Genomic DNA, 16,133 nt, shown 5'->3' with positions numbered 1-16,133 from the left:
CCTTGGTCTCCGTGTTTCAAGTCTTGTGAATCATGCCACAAGCTTATGCCTGTGAATGACCCCCATTCCAGCCATCTTAAGTGTCTCTGGGAGAAGCTGACCTGCAGGAGCAGTGCAAGTTTTGTAGGGATTTTAAGCCCCGCACCAAGAAGTATAGAAATGCTAGACTCTGCTCTGTCTTCACAGAGGCAGCACTCTGACTTCCATCAGAGCCAGGCCACTTGGACTTGGCACTGAATACATTGGCCTTAGTAAGGAGCACTCTGGCTACACCTAGTGTCATTCTCTATCTCCGGCACCAATGCGAGACGCTCCGACCGCACCTAAGGAACCTCGGCACTGTCAGTCAACTCCGGTGCCAAAGAAGGATGTGCAGGCAAGAGAGCCTAGGCACCATTCACCATCGCCAGTGTGTAGGAAGAAGCAAAGGAAGACCAACGGTGGCCGATCACCAACACTGAGGTCAGTGGGACAAAGGGATGCTGCCAGGGTGCGACCTGCATCAGGCCACCCTATGGCACTGATAACCTGTGCCATGCTGTTGATTCCGGTCCCAGAACGGGAGCCGTTGAGTCTGGCACTGATAGACTTGCCACCACGAGAGAGGCTCTGGAGCCCTACGACTCTGCTGGTAATGTCAATGCTGGAGGTGTTTGTAACGATGAGGGACTTGTTTGCGCTACCGGTACCGATGTCCTCTGCCATACAGGAGCTTTCAGTAGTAGAACTGACTGAAAAGACTTCTGCAGGCTTGAGGCCTCAAATAGTTTCAAAGGGGAATCCAGTCATGATAGCACCACCCTAGTCTTCTCCCTCCTGGCACTGCTCACCGGCACCGCTCCACCCTGGTCTTGGGAGGGATCCTCGGAGACTAACTCAGAGGCAGAGTCTTACGTCTCATGGAGAAGCTGGCACTGCCATTCCAGCAGATGCTGTCCTGCTATGGACCAGAGCCAAGGGGTCCCACCTCTGGTGTGGCCACTGGGACAGTGGCAGTTCCCCATGCAGTGGCCTTTCTGGAATCCCTGGGCATTTCCAGCACAGGCGGGTTCCCATTCCAAGCGGTCATATTCAGTGGCTTCGGAGTCCAGACTGCTTCCACCACCAGAACACGATCCAGGCTCTGGTACCATGTACCAAGAGAGAGTATCGCAGGACCCGGCCAGTGCTGAGGGCGAAGAGCGGAGCCCGGTGCTGGTTCAGGCATCTTCCTCCTCTTCCCCAGATGAGGCGGTCATGGGAACTGATATTGTGCCCCTGCAAGAGGATTACAAGGTGCATCCAAAGCGCCTAAGGAGGGTAGCTCAGAACCTGGGTATCCAGGTGGAGGAAATTAGAAAGTCAAACCACTCCCTTGTGAACATCTTGGTGGCAATGGGCCCTGCAAGGGTGGCATTGCCCCCCGAATGATGCTATCACAGACCCCATCAGGGCAACTGCAAAAACGACAAAGAAAATACTTTGTCCCGGTGAAGAGGTTCGAGTTCCTGTATACACACCTACCACCAGGCTCTTTGGTGGTGGCGGCAGACAATGAGCGGGAAAGGCAAGGCCAACAGGGACCGCCACCCAATGCCAAAGATGCAAAAAAGTTAGACATTTTTTGGGAGGAAGGTCTATTTGACGGGGGGTTCCAGCTCAGGATCACCAATCAGCAGGCACTCCCGAGCAGGTACAATTTCAACTCCTGGAACTTTATGCAAAAATTTAAGGAGTTGCTACCTCAGGAGTCAAGACGAGAGTTTGTGGCACTCGTTGAGGAAGGCTAGTCCATGGCAAAGGTGTCACTACTGGCTGCCCTGGATGTGCCGGAGTCTGTAGCCCGATCCATGGCTTTAGCTGTAGCTATGTGGAGAAGCTTGTGGCTTCAATCCTCAATCTTGCCATACAAGGTCCAACAAACTTTGTGGGACCTCCCCTTTGAGGGTATGTCATTCTTTTCTGAGAAGACAAACTCCAAACTTCACAGTTTAAAGGACTCAAAGGCCACACGTAAGTCCTTGGGCCTTCATACTCTGGGCCCCGTGAGGAAGCACTGCAGGACACAGCTGACTGCTCGCTTTCCCCTCTCCCCCCCCACTTGACAGGATTATAGCTGGAGGAGGAGCAGGGGCTATAGAAGGAGACCTCTGCCACAGTCTGCGCCTGCACCCCCCAGACCCTCGGCCGGGTCAAAACAGGCCTTTTGATGGGACTTTCGAGGACAATGTGCCAAGACAGTTCATGGATCCAAATTCCCCCATTTTTGTGGACCTGTTATGGATGCTATGCATGATAGTGCTGGGATACACTCTTTAGTTTTGTTGTTTCCCCTTCTTCCCACCCTCTATCCCTGTCCCTCTTCAGGAATCCTTCCCAAGAGCAGCTTCTAGCCCAAGAGGTGCAGTCACTCATAAGGGAGGGAGCAGTAGAAAAGGTTCTGCCAGAGCTAAAGGGCCCGGGGTTCTACTCCTGGTATCTTCTAATCCCGAAAGTCAACGGTGGTCTCAGACCGATTCTGGACCTGCAAAACCTCAACAAATTCATGAAGAAGCTGAAGTTCTGCATGGTCTCCTTGGCCTCCATCATACCCTCCTTGGATCCAAGGGACTGGTACGCCGCTCTCGACTTAAAGGACGCTTATTTCCACATTGCGATCTTTCAGGGACACACAAGGTTCCTCAGATTTGTTGTGAACTGTGTTCACTACCGATTTATGGTGCTCCCGTTTGGTCTCTCGGCGGCCCCTCGGTGTTTGGTTGTCGCAGCCTTCCTGAGGAGTCAAAGGTTCAGGTTTATCTGTACTTCGACGATTGGCTGGTCAGAGGTCGGTCCAGACTTCAAGTGGAGGCAGATGTGAGACTAATACAGTTGACCTTCCAGGATGTAGGTCTGCTCATAAATGCGCAGAAATCCACCTTCTTCCCAGTCCAAAGAATAGAATTCATCGGGGCAGTTCTGGATTCTGTACAGGCTAGAGCTTCTCTCCTAGAAGCATGCTTCCAAGTAATAATGAAGTTTATAGAAAGTCTCAAGAATCACTCTGTCACCATGGCAAGAAATTGCTTACAGCCCTTGGGCCACATGACATCTTGCACCTATGTGGTTCACCATGCAAGACTTCAACTCAGACTCTTCCAAGCATGGCTGGTGATGGTATACTTGCAAAGCCGACGACATCTAGACATAGTCAATACAGTTTCTCCATTGGTGATTACTTCTCTCGAATGGTGGCTAGAGCCACTAGCGGTGTGCACAGGAGTCCCTTTCTCAAGACCCTAACCATCAGGGTCAGCAGGGTCCTTTATGCTGGCGCTATGAAAGTGTGATTCCAGGGGCACTGGAACTGACCTGATGGATACCACTGAAGGAAAAACTTCCCAGCGGCAGTGCTTGGAGCGAGCACATGCCTACATTGGAATGGGGCAGGGATAGCTCAGTGGTTTGAGCATTGGCCTGCTAAACCCAGGGCTGTGAGTTCAATCCTTGTGGGCGCCATTTAGGGATCTGGGGCAAAAATCTGTCTGCTTTGAGCAGGGGGTTGGACTAGATGACCTCCTTCCAACCCTGATATTCTATGATTCTATGAATATATCTCAAAGAATAACAGTTACGGAAGGTTAGTAACTGGTTTTTAACTTGTTGTTTTCCTATGTTGGCATCATATTCTACCCCATTGATAGTGATGTTCACTATGTTAGTTGTCCAATTGCTGCTAATTTTGTTGGTGAAAACTGAGACAAAAAGGGCATTTAGCGCTTCAGCCATTGCTGAGTTTTCTGTTGTTGCCTTTTCTTCCTCATTGAGTAATAGGCGTGCCCTATCCTTGGTATTCCTCTTGCTTCTGATGTATTTATAAAATGCTTTCTTGTTACCCTATATATCCCTAGCTAGTTTTATCTTATTTTGTGCCTTGGCCTTTCTAATTTTGTCCCTACATGCTTGTTGTCTTTTTTATGAGACACTTTTTTTGAGTTTCAGGTCATTGAAGTTTTCCTGGTTAAGCCAGGGTGGCCTCTTACCGAAGTTACTATCTTTCCTACACATTGAGATAGTTTGTTCTTGTGCCTTTAATAAAGTCTCTTTAAAAAACTGTCAACTCTCCTGAACTCTTATTTTCCCTGAGACCTGCTTCCCACAGGATCTTACCTACCAATTCTCTGAGTTTATTAAAGTCTGCCTTCTTGAAGTCCATTATCTTCTGCTATTTTCCTTCCTATCATTCCTTAGAATAATGAAATCTGTCATTTCATAATCACTTTCACCAAGCAGCCTTCCACCTTCAAATTCTCAACTAGCTCCTCCCTGTTTCTCAGAATAAAATCCAGAATAGCTTCTCCCTTTTCTTCACCTTCTATAATAAAAAGTTGTCTCCAGTGCATTCCAAGAACTTGTTGGATAATCTGTGCTCTGTGCTCTCTTTGGACTCCTGTTAAGTGCTTGCGCTCTGTCTTGTGGCTGAGAGTTCCACAAGTTGTAAAATTAACTATTCCCACTTTTCAGACTCCAGTTCCTTATTTTACAAAAACAAACAACTTGCCATGCTTAATTCATTAAAAATAACCCATTTTTAGTTTCTAGGTTTGCAAAAGAGTATCTTGATATTGGTTCTGGTTATGCTTGTGTAAAACTTGTGTGAAACTTTCCAGTCCAGCTGAGACACTTTTTTTTTCTCCCCCTCCTCCCCCCCAAAAAGTTTGTGAGCTAGTTACATTGCATATTAGCTAGAGCTTTAAAAACCACCTTCAAAATAGTAGTTATTAAATCACAATATAATTGAAAATGGAATCTCATCCATACTTTATAGTATTATTGCTACAGAAGTCAGTCAGGTGGCAGTGTGTTTAAGCAGTTGGCTACCTTTAAAATCACAGTATACTATCTAAAAGTAAATAGTCTCCCTATTCCAGTAGTCCCAATCCATTTCCCCTCACCTTTTTTTTGAAGTTTAAAATCAGCTGAAGAAATGTTATAGTCGCACAAAAGACTGAAATGACACCATTTATTTAAATGGATATTTCAGGTAATACTTTCTTCCCTTTTATTACCTTTTTACCCTCAAATTGACAAAAGTTGGATATGATGGAAAACTACCAGATCACTAACTCCATCAATCGGACAATGCAGGATTATTCCCTACAATTCACTTTCTAGTGTTTTGTCCACTTCAACTTTAATTGTAACAACCCTTTCCCATTGGAGAATCTCATTCTAACATATTTCACTCTTCAGAAATTTTTCATATTTTGTCAGTGTTCCCTTTCTTACTTTTGTTCAGTTTCTTCTAGTTTCAGTCCCTTGTATCACTCTAAATATTTTTTCTCCATTTATTCTTAAAATATCTGTAGACTGTTATAGCTCTACCACACACACATTTTGTCATTTACCTAGTTATGCATATTTATTCCTTAATCTTTCTTTGTAAATGTAATCTAGTCTCTTGGTAACTTTTGGTATTTCACACTGAATTTCATCAATGTCAATGGTAATATGATGTGAAGGCTATAAATACGATATTCCAGGTGCAGTTGTACCACAGTCATGTAGAGATGGACTATTGCCTCCTTATTCATGAATGTGATTCCCTTGCAGTTTTGAAGCATATATGTATTGGTCACTCCTTCTTCCCTCTCTGCCACTGAAAACCCACATTTAATTTTGGTGCTGCTAACTCTTGTAACTTTTATTGTGAGTCTTGTGATATTTGGTGTTTTTCCTTAAAGCCCCAGCTCCTGGATTCATGTGATTACACAAGAATCTCAGCTTTCATTTAAAAAAAAAATTAATTTTCTAGCTTGCATGGTTGTAGAGAGAAGCTGGAATGTGAATTCTAAAGGTTCAATCACCAGAAGGCATATAAACTACCATAAATTTATTATTTTCTAAAAATGTCACAACTTCTTAGTTAATCTTATGACTCTTTAGCCTGATGCTTGCTTTTTGCATGCTCATGATCGGTAATACTGAATTTACTTTCCACTCACACTTAAGTCTCCTGCAACACTAGGAAGGGGGGGAGAGCAAGTCGGTCTAAGTTACGCAACTTCAGCTACGAAAATAGCATAGCTGAAGTCAACGTACTTAGAGCTACTTACTGCGGTGTCTTCACTGCGGTAGGTCGACTGCTGACTCCCCTGTTGACTCCGCCTACGCTTCTTGCTCCAGTGGAGTACCAGAGTCGATGGGAGAGCGCTCGGCGGTCGATTTATCCGGTCTTCACTAGACACGATAAATTGACCCCAGCTGGATCCATAGCTCCAGAGGTAAGTGTAGACATGCCCTAGGTTTCTCCCTCCTGGTATGTATGTATGTATTTCAACTATTTCCCCCAGGTATATCATTTCTTGGTTGCTTGCCTCTTCCCCCACATTTAAATCTCACTATTATATTTCTTCCACTGTTTCTAACTTCTGTCCCTTTGTACAATTTCATTGGTCTGACTAGTGTTTTTAGCTCTAAATAGAATGTCAGGATTACAATTTAACTCTTTAAAATTTTATTTACATTATTAACCCACAACTCTCTCAACTTTTAAAGACTTGTTTTATTTAAAGCCATCACATTTTGTCTTGTTCCCTTTTGCATACACATCCTATTCGTATGTTCTGTTGGATGGTTGCAGAACAGTGTGTGATCCTGAATACCGCAATATCACAGCAGCTGGAGAAAGTAGACAGATATTTGCTGTAAAAGTTATGAAATAGTATGAGTTCTTAGTTTGAAGGTCAATATTGGCGATCTTTGCCTAATGTTGATTGACGCTGATGTACGGGCTAGTCCAGACCTGCTTCATGGATAGGTCAGTTCAGAAATGGAGAATTAGAATCTGTGGAAGTGGTAATACCTCTACATTTGTATCATTTTTTTCATCTTCAATGTTTTTCTTAAATACGTATATTAATAATCCTTGTATTTTCTGTTTTTGTTTTTGCAGCTGCTGACTTGTTCACAGATTTGGAAAATGCATTTCAGGGAAAAATCGATGCAGCTTACTTTGAGACCAGCAAATACTTGCTGGATGTTCTCAATAAAAAATACAATTTACTGGAGCATATGCAGGCTATGAGGCGCTACTTACTTCTCGGTCAAGGAGATTTTATAAGACACTTAATGGACTTGCTTAAGTAAGATGACATTTCTAATATTTGCAAATATACAACAGATCATTTTCTAAAAAGAAAACATTTTAATGCAACTAATATTTTATTATTATAGGGGTTACCTAGACATCCTTAGATTCCACAAAATATTAGACTGGATTTTTTAACCTTTTAATATTAGTTGAAATTTGGTTTCTCCTGTAAGTAGTAAGTACAAAAGAATTTCAAGATCTTTAAAAGCTGAACTACTGTTACCCTCTCCCTCTTGATGTGTCCCGGGCTGCCTGCATTTCCAGTGCCTGTGCTCTGTGATTTCTAAATTCTGTCTCTATTTCTAGTACTCTTAAAACACCACTCATGAGCACTGCTATAAACACAACATTTCTACATCCTTAAGTGTATTTCTTTGATTTTTTTCCCCCCAAAATGTTTAGCGTGCATAGTTAATATTTCTGATTACAGCTTCAACTGACAGCTCACAACTTCAGCGTTTGGCTCCCTCAACTGCAGGCATAATTGCCCAGCTGAGTTTGTAAGAAGCATACTTGCATAGCGTCTTATTTTAGTTCATGGTCATGTTGCTGAAATTTCATGTGTAAGAAGAAGAAAAATCCATTAAGCAGCTCTCCTTTTTCTGCAAAACAGATTGTGTATTACAAAGCTTCCATTAACTTGATAAACATCAAAAACAACTTTGGCTAACATTTTTTATTGATGCAATGTGTCGGTTGCACTTTTTAAGAAAGCAAATAATGTGCAGCAAAAAAACTAGGGATGGTGTATAGAATCAATACTGCATTTGACGCATAAATAGTAAGGAACTTTCTAGTGGGGAAAAACAACCTCTTGATGTAGATCTTTAAAAAGTTCCTATTGAATTGAGGATTATGGGCTTTAGATACTTTCATCAGCCAGTCTAAGCACTTCAGATTAGTATGTACAAGTCTCTCATAACCACTAACTAAAATTAGTGGCTTGCTGGTGGTAGCTGTCATATTAATGCAGTACAAATAAACGGTAGTTCATTCTGATTGTAAGTGTGACTAAAATTATAGAACAGTTTTATGTTACATACTAATAATCTTTAAAATAATTACTTGCATCAAGTGGTAATGAATCTAGCACTAGCACTGATGTGTTTGTTATATACACAAATAGACAAATTACTTAAAATCTCTCAATGTTATTTAATGTCTCATTTCTCAGTCGTTCAGGTAGTGAATGTAGGCAGTTGTCCTTAATTTTGAAAGTACAATTTGGAGAAAAATGTTGTACAAACTCATTGCAATTGCTATCATAATACAAAGTAAATACTACACAATATCATAAACTGTATATAATGACTTTATTTTGTAACCTCTAGGCCAGAGCTTGCCCGACCAGCTACCACTTTGTATCAGCATAATCTGACAGGAATCCTTGAAACAGCTGTCAGGGCAACTAATGCACAGTTTGATAATCCCGAGATCCTCAAACGGTTGGATGTCAGACTTCTGGAGGTACTCTGTCATTTCAGTTTCTGACATGAAAGTTATTTTCTGGGTATAAATATCTAAAATTAGCTCTTGGATCAGCATCAGGTGAACTTCTAGTCTCTATTCATGCTGAGTCGCATTCTTCTGTCCACTAAGGTTACTTTGTATTGCTCACACAGCACAAACTGGCCTTACCCTGGCTGGAGATTCCCAGCGGAGAATTGCCTCTACTCATCTAATATTAGAGTGAATCTTTGGTGTAAAGCTGGTGGATGACACACAGCCTCCTTCTACACGAACTATTCCCTCCTCTCCCCACCCCACACCCCCCAAAAGTGTAAGATTACCTCTGCTAAGTTTGATCCTCTGCTGATATAAGGTCCCTAACACTAGCAGTATGAGAGAGAGAGTAGGGAGTGTCCTGCTGTTATTTATACAAGGGCTAGTAGTCCAGAATCAGGGGGCTGAAATTAGCTCCTTCAGTCACCACTCTGAGAACCGGGGGCAGGGTCTTTGTGACGCTGGTGGTACGGAATCATGAAGAAAATGAACAGTGAATATTTTCTGGGGCAGCCTTGCATCAGAGATGCTTCTGTAAAATATGGGAGTTTAGTGAGGGAATGTGGTGCTTAGCCTCAAAAGATATCTAATCTACATGTTATTAAACCAACGAAACAAAGTTGTTATAGTATTTCTTTGTGAAAACTAGCAATATAATATATATTGAAAGAAGCCATTTTTGGCAAACATAACCTGCTTTTTCATAGTTCTTGGGGGAACAGTAAACAAGATTTCAGCAATGTGCAGACTTTGATACGTGACTAAATGTAGCATTTTTTTTTTCCATGTAGGTATCTCCTGGTGATACTGGATGGGATGTCTTCAGTCTAGACTATCATGTGGATGGGCCAATTGCAACGGTAAGGCTTTATATTGTAGTTTGTGTGGATTTCTCAGATATCCATTTAGATTGCTAAATGCTTTGTTATTAAAATAGCCTTTTTACTCTAGAAATGGATGATTAAAGAGATTATTTGGCATGTCAGATGCACCCATTGTATTAACAGTTCAACCAAAATCTCAATTTCTCTAAATTATTAATGACTGCTAAAATGCTACAGTTAAAACATTCATTACTTAAAATAAATAATTCATTTGTTCCAGCAAGATTTTAGTAAGTACTTAATAAATGGATTGTTCATTTTCTGCCATTATTTCTAGACTGTAGCAACTAATTTGGGATAATTTGCAAGAAACTATAAAATATATGTAGGGGAATCTATTTGTATTAGTTAAATTTGATATGCAGTATTCATTAAAACTGATGAGAAAATAGTTGCACTATTGTTCAAAATGCTTTTACCGTATGTAAAGAATTTCAGTGCTTGTTTTAATAATAATAATAATAAAAAAAAAAAAAAAAAGGTCTCAGTGACCAGCAGAAGGTATTTTACATAGATGTATAGTTAGAGAAAGGAGAAAAATACCTCCCTGGGCCTCTACTTTTTTCATCCATTCTCACATTCCCCATCCTTTGGGGGCAGATTCTTTTTGCTAATTACTCATCCATATAAACTTTTTTTTTTTTTTTTTTTCAAACCACCTCCCTTAATTTAATTTTCACCATTTGACATTACCATTTGGGGAAACATGGTGCAATCCTCAGTTGTGGTGAAATGACTTTCAACAATAATACAGATGCTTTCTGTGCATCAGTTTTTTTCACTTTTCCAGTTCCTGGTAAATTTTTGTTTACATAACTTTTTACCTTTCAAAGCGGTAGTTACAGGAAGGTAGACAGCTGAGCAAGTAATTAAACACACAGAATATTATGTTCATTGTAAATTTAAATGCTGCTACTTAGAAATAATGGGATCAAATATTTTAAGTTCATGAGTTGCCAGTGAAACATATGACTGTTTATTAAACGTTAGAATTATTGACTAAAATACCTTTTGAAAAAATTAAGTTTTTTTATCCCTACCAGCCCCTGCTACTTCATCCAGAGTAACATCTCTAGATTCCAGTGAGTTCCTTGTAACATACACAGAAATTTGGTCTCTTTCCCTGGAACTTTTTTCTGGGTGGCTCTGATACTTTTGATTGTCTACACTGCTATCTATCCCCCATGCATCAACCAGGATGCAGGCTCCTCCACAAATGCACCGTAGTTCCGATATCTGCAACTCTTTTGCTATTCTAGAATAGCTCATTGAGTAGAGGAGGAAAATCAGGTGAGAGTGGTTTGAGGTGTACAGCTGTCCACTAGAAACTAGGTTTGGTGAAGGGCTGTGTGCCATTGCTGATAGTATCACCTCATGCTCTCAAGTGAAGTGATATTTTTAGGAACCAGTGTAGAAAAATTAGCATCTTTTTATGAAGGATTAAAGTCTCCATGGATCCTGAGTTTGTTTTTTACTGAGCACTTTGAACAAAATGTCACTTCATTTTTAAATTACAGGGAAGCCAGCCAGCAAGCCTTTGTTTGGGAGACCTTGAAGGTCATATTTGAAGAGGAATATTAAAACTCCACATGAATAGCAAAAGAAATACTGAGCACTTCTAGGAGAGTGCTGGGCATCCTCAACTCCCAGTTATCTTATTGGGAATTGAAAGGTGCCCCAAACCTCCCAAGAACAAAAAGTGCTTTCTGGTCTAACAGATCCCAAGTGTTTATAATGGGAATAGTGATGGAACCATAATGAAAATGGAGCTTTATGGTCCTGCTGTAAATTGAAAATGGCAAGAGCATCCGTAGAAATATAGGAAATTTCTTAAGTGATGTAACTTACTATCATACAGTAATCTGTAAATCTAATGTATAGAAACCCATATAACATTTAATGCATTTATATTTCTTATTCCTAATCAAATCAAGAATATAACAATATAGTAATGTTGATCTTTGTTCATGTATATCTTAAAGTGTGTTCTAGAAGCCTCTTCACTGTTGCAAATGTAAAAATCAAAATACATATGGTGTAAGCATGTCCAGTGTAGGTATACTCTGGATAAGTGAAAATGCTACATTTCTGCAGTCTGAAGTATTGTGTTAGTACTTGGAAAGCTTGCAGTTGCTATTTCAGTTAACAAGAGGAAAATGCTTTAGAGAAGCACTGGGTGTTGCTCAGGAATGCATTAGAAAATATCTCTGCTAGTGCTTTAGATCTCTGTATACATAACTTTTATTCTTAATGGACTACAGTTCAACTATATTTTAACTTGCAGGAGTGAGTTTGTGTGTGTGTGTGTGTGTGTGTGTGTGTGTGTGTGTGTGTGTGAGAGAGAGAGAGAGAGAGAGAGTTATTCTCCTCTTGCATCTGCAGATAAAACCATTGAGATTAAGCAAAAAGGATGGCTTAGCACTCCAATGTCCATAGACCAGCCCAGACAGTTGGTACAGATCGTAATACCAGGAGATGGGAGGGAGCACAGTTCTTATGACATGTCTCTCCCTATAAAGAGGGTATCTGTCCAATCCTGCTTAATTGTTTTCCTGTCTCCAGCAGGTGGACAGAACCAAGCAAGAGAGCTGGACTTGGGCTTTTGGGCCCAGATTTTCCAAATGGCATATGCACAATTACCAAGATTGCACATTCAGTTGTGGTAAATAGACATACAACATTTGAACATGTGCATTTCTGAAATCTGAGTCTTGATTTTTTTTTTGTCTATTATTTTTTTCTTTTGGTAATTCCTCCTGTAACACTTCTCAAAGTACCCAGGACTTTGCATCACCTTGTTACCACCCTCCCCTCGGGGCTCCAGTGTGAGGGAAACCTGCTTGTGCCTTCCTTGTGCTTTACTGACATCATCAGCCTGTTAGCCACCTAAGCAGTCTCCTCTGGGCTATGCCTTCCTTTGGCTTGCAGGTTAACAGGTGTACCCCAGTCTCTGAGTTCCTTTGAAGCATTCTCCTGTAGTGTCCAGCCCCTTCTCCATTGAACACACTCAGAAATACTGGGCCTGCTGCCCCCAAGGGAACAACGTACACACCAGCCTGTTTGATTCAACTCAGGATTAGCTCCCTGTATAATACCACAACACTAAGCTATAGTATTGTTTTCACTATAAATAAGTTTGTCATCAAAGATTCAAGAGATCGTGAGTAGGGTTAGTGGAAACAAAAGGGTTACATACAAAACAAAATCATAACAAGCTTTCTAGAGGCTAAACATAACCTTCCTTAGGTTAGCCTGTTATCTCACCCCAAATGTCCTTTGTAGTGTTTCAACCAAGGCTGGTTGTGATCCAACTTTCATGAATGTAACCACACTGCCCAATTACTTTCCTTAGGTGCAGGATAAAGGGTGTGTTCCTTGCCTTCTCTTTATATTCCCCCAAAATTTATTGTTTGTACTCAGTCAGGATAACCCTTTGTGGCTTATTCTTTGGTGTGTTGCCCCTCTGTTGACTTCATATGTAAATGACTCTCCATTGTGGTAGATTACAATGCTGAATTTACATGCCAACAGATATCTTGACTTTTCTGTCAGAAAATCAATTTGTCAACTGTACATTAATACATACTTTAAAACATATTTTCGGTATACATACATAACCCCTTACATAGCATCTGTACATACATTTCACAACGATATTAACAACCAGTGTGATCCTGGCTTTCATTTAAGATCCCATGTGACATTCTTTGGTGACCCAGAATGTACATACCAGAATCAGGATATTCTTGTAATCACCTTGCCAGTTGGCATTGAAGGGTTCATTGGCCACATACCCCACTCCCACATGCTGTTTTTTTTTGTTTTTGTTTTTTTGGCAGGGTTAGGAAGAGTAGTTGCTTCATAATGAACTCCATAATGAAGGAGGCCTCAGCCCTCCTTCCTGGAGAATGGTCACAGTTCAGTCTTTCTTTCCCCCCAGCTCTCCTTCCTGGAGCTGGGTTATCATCCAAACAGTCCCTTTACTCTGTGGAGGAGCCATTCTCTCTCTCTGCAGCACTCACCTGCAGCTGTTTCCTCAAGCCAGGCTCCCATGCGTCTGTCCTGCCTAGCTTTCCCATCTATCTTAGATGGTTTGTTACAGGCTCCCACTTGAGCTTCTCCCTCTCCCACATTCTTCACCCTAATTAGAGGCTTGATTGGTCACCTGATCTACCTGTCACAGAATCTTCATTCTTCTCACCTGGAAAATGAATTAAGCTGGTCATAGGTGGTCTTAGACGCTTCTTCCTTAAGGGGCCAGCCATCATGTGACATGATCCCTAGGAACATCTGAGAGAGACTCACCTTTTAATCTTTTTTTCTGGCAGCTATCTGCTTGATGATGGGTATATGGGGAAACTTATGCTCTTTAATGCAGGTATATGTTCCTGGTTTATCATTGGGATAGGTTTAATCATTGCTTTTTCCCGTTGTCTTTCCCAAGATGGGTTCCTTTTCCCACTTGACTCAGCCAGTTTCTCTCCCTCTCCTGTCCACCCCAATGAAGTAAGAGAAAAATATCTTCATACACTGAAAGAGCTCTGTGTGTGTCCAAAAAGAGGTCCGGAAGTTACCTTATTCAGATCAGCTCTTGCTTTCTTTTTAGGGGTCTTAAGAAAGTCTAACAGGTTAAAAGGAATCCGTGTCTTATTTGTATTGACAACCTTAGGGAAGGTTACACAGTCCAGTGTAAAGAAACTGTCATTATTCAAGGCTTGTTCCATTGTTGAGGTTGTCTGGGACTGAAAAGGGATGTTTCAATTCTAGTGCTCTAGAGCCCACCTGGGCAGCCTTAGATACATCATTGCTGACTTGACATTGTAGTTTGTAAACTGCCTTGAGGCAGTTTCTGCACACTATAGAAAATCTTTTTTCCCTGATTCACCCTGCACCACAGCCTATGACTGTTGTGGCACAGAGTGATCCTGGAGTCTTGCCTGATCACTTGGTTTTGAGAAGTCCTCTTGTGCCAGTCCAGACTTTGACTTTATTTTAGTGTAGTGGAACCTTTTACTCTAATTTTTTTCTGATTCAGCTTTTATAATGGTGTTTTGCTTATTGCTTGGGCAGTTGATGACTGAGCCAGATCAGCTCCCTGCATAGAGGGACTAACCTCCCTAGAGCTTTGGATTTATTTCCCGTTGTAATCTGCTGGTAAAACCTGTATACATTGCTTGGGATAGCATAGAAAGATTTAAAGAAACCAGATGAACAGATAGTAAATCGGGTAATTTTATTTTAAGCTGCTATATTGATTTTATTTGCAGGTATTTACGCGAGAGTGCATGAGCCACTACCTAAGGGTGTTTAACTTCCTATGGCGAGCAAAGCGGATGGAATATATTCTCACAGACATATGGAAAGGACATATGTGCAATGCAAAGCTCCTGAAATGTATGCCAGGTAGGCGAAAAACAAAATGGGTAATGTATTAACTGGTGTTTAGATGCAATTTAGCTAAAATTGTACACCAGGGAAAAATCCAGCTAGTGGAGATAAAAAATAATTTATAAATAACATTTTGTTGCCACCTACCCAGAAATGTCTTGTTTTTATTATTTAACTTGATCACATAAGAAATTTGATTATTGAAGAAATGGCATGATAGTTGGGAACGGAAAGTCTATCCTATGACTTTTGTATTGCTGCTTGTTGATCTTCAGTCACTGAATTATTGTAGAATTGAGAACTTCTTAGGCTTCTGTTCACTTTCTTTCTATTTTTTTCAGGGAAGGGAAAAGACGAAAATCAATGCAGTTGTTTTTAAAAGATGCATCAAAACTGCATGGCGTCAGTCAGAAGTAGCTAAACTCTAAACTCGGCCTACTGTGTATATTTTAAAAAAGATCTCACGAGAGAGAGAGAGATATAATTATATGTTTTAATCAATTTTTTCAGAATATATTAAATCACTTATTTTGTATTTTGGCAGTACTGTTTGCTACAGTCTGGCAGTTTTTTATTACAATCAGGTTATTAGATGTCTGAACTTTTTATGTAATAAATAAGGTCCCAATCCTGCGAGGGAGAACATGAAGGTGGACAGCTACACCCATGCGAAGCTTGATTGGCTTCAGTAGGGTTCCATGTGGGCAGTTTTATTCTCACATTGTCCATTATATATTGTAGGCCCAGTGCTGATATCTGAAATAGCTTTTCACATATTCATAGGTTAGTGTATTTTAATGAAAAAACTAAAGTTTTTAAATATCTTCCTTAGCTGTAGTAAATAAGATAGTGTTCTGCTTCTTGTCCAGAGCAAAAGCAAATTTTGTTCAATAAATTGGAACTGTATTTAAAAAGAAAATCCTGTTGTAGGCTAAAACTGAAACTAGATACTCAATTGCACTTGCATACATGGTGATAACTTTAATATGGAGCATTTAAGAGCATAAAGCCAATATACTTTTTCTAAATGAGAGCACAGGAGGCAGTGGGTGGAGGTTTAGTTCAGTTTTAAATGTGCTCTGATGTTGGTTTTTGTAGTTGTAACACAAGGAAAATAAACTAAGGCAACCAATATTGATAATTTTCATTGTTTTATGTAATAAGTACTTTTTAAAAAAAAAAGCATAGAAAGCATAAAACAACGTAAGTATTGAGCTACAAACACTCAAATTTATTTTTGTTACAAA

At 40.5% G+C, this 16,133-nt stretch overlaps 1 protein-coding gene across 1 annotated transcript in view; it reads left to right on the top strand.

Annotated features, from left to right (window-relative positions):
• TUBGCP3 (tubulin gamma complex associated protein 3) overlaps positions 1-14,933 on the top strand; it is an 86,818-nt gene extending 71,885 nt beyond the window's left edge. The window contains exons 14-17 of the mRNA XM_029913220.1: positions 6,914-7,103; positions 8,443-8,578; positions 9,406-9,474; positions 14,766-14,933. Coding sequence (XP_029769080.1) covers positions 6,914-7,103; positions 8,443-8,578; positions 9,406-9,474; positions 14,766-14,933 — 563 coding nt within the window. The remainder of the gene's footprint in view (positions 1-6,913; positions 7,104-8,442; positions 8,579-9,405; positions 9,475-14,765) is intronic.
• The last annotated feature ends 1,200 nt before the right edge of the window (positions 14,934-16,133 follow it).

Source organism: Terrapene carolina, unplaced genomic scaffold (assembly GCF_002925995.2).
Source record: "Terrapene carolina triunguis isolate 2854851 unplaced genomic scaffold, T_m_triunguis-2.0 Scaffold21, whole genome shotgun sequence".
Taxonomy (NCBI): Eukaryota; Metazoa; Chordata; order Testudines; family Emydidae; genus Terrapene; species Terrapene triunguis.
Note: the sequence above shows the minus strand (reverse complement) of the source record. Positions and strands in the feature narration are given on the sequence as shown.